Source organism: Nestor notabilis, unplaced genomic scaffold (genome assembly GCF_000696875.1).
Source record: "Nestor notabilis isolate BGI_N333 unplaced genomic scaffold, ASM69687v1 scaffold17634, whole genome shotgun sequence".
NCBI lineage: Eukaryota > Metazoa > Chordata > Aves > Psittaciformes > Psittacidae > Nestor > Nestor notabilis.
Window position 1 is genome coordinate 2,092 of NW_009924474.1, and position 5,454 is coordinate 7,545.

The 5,454-nt window shown below is 54.7% G+C and overlaps 1 protein-coding gene across 1 annotated transcript in view; it reads left to right on the top strand.

Annotated features, from left to right (window-relative positions):
• The first annotated feature begins 1,567 nt into the window (after nt 1–1,567).
• Nucleotides 1,568–5,454, top strand: part of LOC104404238 (keratin, type II cytoskeletal 4-like) — a 7,037-nt gene continuing 3,150 nt past the window's right edge. Inside the window, exons 1-7 of the mRNA XM_010012623.1 lie at nt 1,568–2,098; nt 2,792–3,009; nt 3,939–3,999; nt 4,182–4,277; nt 4,382–4,546; nt 4,736–4,861; nt 5,238–5,452. Coding sequence (XP_010010925.1) covers nt 1,568–2,098; nt 2,792–3,009; nt 3,939–3,999; nt 4,182–4,277; nt 4,382–4,546; nt 4,736–4,861; nt 5,238–5,452 — 1,412 coding nt within the window. The remainder of the gene's footprint in view (nt 2,099–2,791; nt 3,010–3,938; nt 4,000–4,181; nt 4,278–4,381; nt 4,547–4,735; nt 4,862–5,237; nt 5,453–5,454) is intronic.

The following is a 5,454-nucleotide window of genomic DNA, read 5'->3' on the forward strand; positions in this document are numbered from 1 at the left end:
GTCCCTGGGATGTGGGACAAGGTTTGGGAAGGAGTCCCTGTGTCCCTGCGAGGTTTTCCCATTGCACCCAGTGGGGCAGGGTCCCACTGGGTGCAGCAGAACCCCACTGGGTGCAGCAGAAACCTTTGCCAGCCCCACAGCTGATCCAGCGAGCCGGGATAGGTGCCAGGAGCCGGTGGGAACTCCTGGAGCTCCGCACTCTGCTCCAACAGGTTCCGTCGGTTCTCCAGCCAGTTGCGTAAGGCCGGGGAGATGCAGCCGCCGCCTCCGAGCCTAGATGGGATCCAGCCACTTCCACATCTCCACCATGAGCCAGGAAACCGGGAATCCCAGAGCCCCTGAGTGGGAGACGCGTTTCCAGGCGGGATCAGGGTGTGCAGGGCACTTCCTGCCCAAGGGGAGCATGCGATTCCCGTTTCCTGCAATGGGCTGGGAATGCTGCAGCTTAAGGGATGTCCCGTGAGGTTCAGGAGGAGAAGAGATGCACCAGGCACGTATTTGTATGTCTGCAGAAGACAAAGCCACATGGAATGGGGCTGGTTCCTCCAACCTGTCCCTGGAGCATCTCCAATAGGGATAACTACGGTGCTGGTTGATGGTCACAGCCTCAGCTTGTGGTTTGGGGGGAGGTTTATGGCCCTGGAGCCCGTTTCAAGGGTGGGATAAGGGGGATGCTGGGCTGGGAGGTTCCTCCATACACCTCCATCACTAACAGAGAGTTGAGCAATGGAGCTGTGTGTTCTTTCCAAGCTCCTCCAATGCCATGTGCTGGGAGGGGGCTTGTGGCTGGACACCCTTCAGGAATGATCCTGGCAATGCCAGGAATGCTTCCAAGCACCGGGACCTGCCCTCAGGGACATGCACCTGAGCTCCTCAGGCTGGTGGTGGCCTCTGGACCCTGTGGTGAAGGGTCCTTGCAGGTCCCTCCAGGCTCAAAGGGCTCTGAAGTGACTTTAAAACCTTCTTAGAAGTGTTTCTAAGTCATTTTTATGGGCACAAACCTGATTTTAGAGCCCAGCCAAGGGCCAGTGCTCCCTGGTTGTGCCCCAACCTGAGTCAAAGCTCCTCTGAGCAGCACATAGAATCCGGGTGCCTCTGTGGGTGCAATTGGGAAACCACCTTTTGGGTCGGGATTGGGTGAACCAAGCCCCTGCCATCGGCTCTGCACAAAGGACCTGCTGGAACAAGGGTCTCCTCCAGGCTGTGACGTGTCAAGGTGTTTGTGGTGCTTTGTCACTGCCTCAAGAGGCTCAGGAAGGTCTGTGACGAGTTGACAGCTTCTCTGTTGGAATCCAACACCAACAAGAGTGTTGTTTTTCTTAGCTCTCGAGGGAGTGTGTTGAGGCAGGTCACGGTGGTGGCAAAGGGAGGAGGGAACTCTTCCAAGCCCTAGAACAATGGCTGGAATTAGAGCCCAAGGACACATCCCCACTCCCCTGACACATGGCCAACTCCTTCAGCACATAAAAAGGGGGGATCGGACGCTGAACCCGCAGGACTCGCCTCCTGTGCACAGCTCCGCTCAGCTCTTGTCTCCTCACGGATTGGCCCTTGGGGACCCCTCACCATGTCTCGTCAGTCCTGTGGCCTAGGAAAAGGGTTCAGCTCCAACTCTGTTTGCTTCGGAGGCAGGAACAAGGTCACGTTCAGCTCTGCATCCCGAGGAGGATGCCGGGGGTCCGGCAACACTGGTGGCTTCAGCAGCAGGAGCCTCTTTGCCTTAGGGGGCAATAGAAACGCCTCTGCAGGAGGGTTTGGTGGTGTCTGCAGAGGGTTTGGAGCTGGTGGCCAAGGAGGCTTTGGCTATGGCTATGGGGCTGGGGCAGCATTTGGTGGTGGGTCTGGAGGAGGCTTCAGTGGAGGCTTCGGTGGAGGCTTCGGTGGTGGTTTTGGTGGCTTTGGTGGAGGGTTTGACAGTGGGATGGGGGGACAAGGCTTCCCCGCCTGCCCACCGGGTGGCATCAGGGAGGTGACCATCAACCAGAGCCTGCTGGCCCCACTCAACCTCGAGATTGACCCCGAGATCCAGAAGGTGCGGACTCAGGAGCGTGAGGAGATCAAGCAGCTCAACAACAAATTCGCTTCCTTCATTGACAAGGTGAGAGCTGGGGGCCCACCACGGGGATTTGCCCATCCAACCACACCAGGAACAGCCAGGCCTTGCCCCAACCACCTCAAAGGCCCCTGCAGGCAGAGCTGGTGGCTGGAAAAGTGGCTTTCCCAAGACATGGAGAACTCCAGGAATAGGACCCTTGGTTCTTAAGACCTGGTGCTAAGCATTGGGACAATGCAGAGCATCCTCAGAGGAGTCTCTGCTGATGGACTCTGTCCATTGTGGGCTGAAGAACTTTGGATGTTTTGACCTGTTTTTAAGAAGATGCCATAATGATGAAGTTCATGTTTAGACACCGTGAGACTGGGGAGGGAAGGAGACCCACCTTCAACCATGTGCTGCAGGTGTGGTCCTACCTTTGGGGGAGACCCTGAAGCTTAGAGGATATAGAATCACAGAATGGTTTTTGGGGAGGGAAGGTGACCCACCTTCAACCATGTGCTGCAGGTGTAGTCCTACCTTTGGGGGAGACCCTGGAGCTTAGAGGATATAGAATCACAGAATGGTTTGGGTTGGGAAAGACCTTAAGATCATTTAGTTCATGGCCACGGGCAGGGACACTTCCCACCAGATTAAACTCATTAAATGGGAAGAAAATATGGAAAACATGGGAAAAAAAGGTAATAAAAGATGCTTTTGGGAACAGTCTGACCTTTTTTCCATCCTGCAATCATTTAGGTCCGGTTCCTCGAGCAGCAGAACCGGGTCCTGGACACCAAGTGGAAGCTCCTGCAGGAGCAGGGCAGCCCTGGGACAGGGAGCAGGAACCTCGACCCCTACTTTGAGACCTACATCAATGGGCTGAGGAGGCAGCTGGACACCCTGTCCAGCGAGAAGAGCCAGCTGGAGTCAGAGCTGAAGAGCTTCCAGGACATGGTGGAAGACTACAAGACCAAGTACGTTCCCAGGGGTCACGGTTGGTCTGTCTGGTGGGGATGAGATAGAGATAAAACCTGGCTTGAAACAGTCAGAATTCATGAGAATTGGCAACATCTCACTGGTTTCAATGACTAGACAACATCAAATGTCTGGGGGAGTCTTCACCAACCCAGTTCTGACCATGGGTGGAGGTTTCTCCAGGTATTTCTCAATGTCTATTGTTGTTGGGGTTATGCTTCTCACTCGAGCACCATCCTCTGCTCTTTGTCCTCCTCACTCCAGAATCCACAGCATTATGATTTAATGAATTAATGAGATTGGTTGCTAAATCCGACTGTAATTTCCTCCTGGATTTCCTCAGGGATTCCTTCCCATAATATCCTCATGGTTTGAAGCTCAGAGCTTTCCTTGGAAGGATGTTGTGGGGTTCAAAGAAAGACAAAGATGATTTTCCTGCTCTTATGTATGTATTTGTCCAGTTGGAAAAGTGAGAACAAAGCCTGAAGAGGTGCTCCTACCAAAGGGGTTATACATCAGGGTGGGGAAGCAGGTCTGGGGCCCACCAGGATCAATCCTTTGCTCTATTGAGGTTGCAGGTTGAATGTTGGCTTTGGTTTGGAGCACCTCCACCACTCAACACCCTGCAGCAATTACCTGCCCCAGTGAGCAGTCAGGAACGGCCCATGTTGAGGACCTGAAGGTCCTTGGATCTTGTGGAAGGAGCTAGTGTGGTCACGGCCACCAGGACTTGGTTTGGGCAGGGATAGGGCTCCTCTTAGCAGGCGTTGGAGGTGGCAGAAGCTGGGAGGAAGGTGAAGGCCCTAAATCTGCTCCTGGCACTTCTATTTCTGCTGTGTTCATTAGTCTGAGGCCAAGAGCATCTGGGTGCCAGCAATGGGCAGGGCTGAAGCACCCAAGATCCCATCTCCCTCCTTCCAACCAACAGGTACGAGGAGGAAATAAACAAAAGGACAGCGGCTGAGAACGACTTTGTGCTCCTCAAAAAGGTAAAGTCCCTTAGCTCTGCACACCCAGACACAGCCCAGGCCAGGAGATTTCTTCCTTCCATCAGACACGAACCAGGACCATGAGCTGTGTGTGCCACAGGGAAAGGAGCACCAAAGGGCTCCCAGTGAAGCACACACTGGGTGTGCATCGGGCAGGTTTTCACTTCCCATCTCTGCTGCAGGATGTGGACACAGTCTACATGACCAAGGTGGAACTTCAGGCAAAGTTAGATTCTCTGGCAGATGAGATCAACTTCTTGAAGTACCTTTATGAAGTGGTACGTGGTGCAGATGCTCTGGAGGGGGGTGCTGGGGTAGAGCAAGGTTGTGACACCATAAGGAATTGATGGTGGGCTAAAGCCACGTCTGGTGTGAACTGCAGGAGCTGTCTGAGATGCAGAAGACTGTTTCTGACACCTCTGTGGTTCTCACCATGGACAACAACCGAAACCTGGACCTGGACAGCATCATTGCAGAGGTCAAAGCACAGTATGAGGAGATTGCCAACAGGAGCCGAATGGAGGCTGAATCCTGGTACCAGAGCAAGGTGAGCGTGCCACACGTTGCTTGTGATCCCCCATGTCCAAGGAGGTGGAAGAGTTACTGGTGGTCGCTCAGACCATGGGGCTTTGTTGGTGCTGCTCTGGCCAGCCTGGAGCCAGTGTGCTATTCACTCCTTGTCTCACATGGGCATCCTCATTGGGGTCCTCATGTGCTCTTCTCAATGTCCCACCAGTACGAAGAGCTTCAAGTCACCGCAGGCAAACACGGGGACAGCCTGAAGGACTCCAAGGCCGAGATCTCTGAGCTCAACCGTGTCATCCAGAGGATTCGCTCCGAGATCGAGAGCGTGAAGAAACAGGTCAGGGTTGCAGTTGGTTGAGTGGGTGTGAGCTCCTGGTCCTGCCCTGCAGAGCTGCCCTGAAAGCAAACAGTCTGAAACAGTCATCACGAGCAGGGAGGGACCTGCTGAGCTTGTGCCCAGCTGAGTACAAGGGAGCTGGGGCTTCATCTCCAACCAGTTCCCCTGCCCCTCTCATCCTCACACCCATGTCCTGCCCCTCTCATTCTCACACCCATGTCCTGCCCCTCTCATCCTCACATCCATGTCCCTATCCCTCTCATTCTCACACCCATGTCCTGCCCCTCATGTCCTCACACCCATGTCCTGCCCCTCTCATCCTCACATCCATGTCCCTGCCCCTCTCTCACATCCACGTCTCTCCCTGCAGTGTGAGACTCTGCAGAGCTCCATCGCGGATGCTGAGCAACGCGGGGAGGTGGCCCTCAAGGATGCCAGGGCCAAGATGACTGACCTGGAGTCAGCCCTGCAGAAGGCCAAGGCAGACCTGGCCCGGCAGCTCCGGGATTACCAGGAGCTCATGAATGTCAAGCTGGCTCTGGATGTGGAGATTGCGACCTACAGGAAGCTGCTGGAGGGAGAGGAGTGCAGGT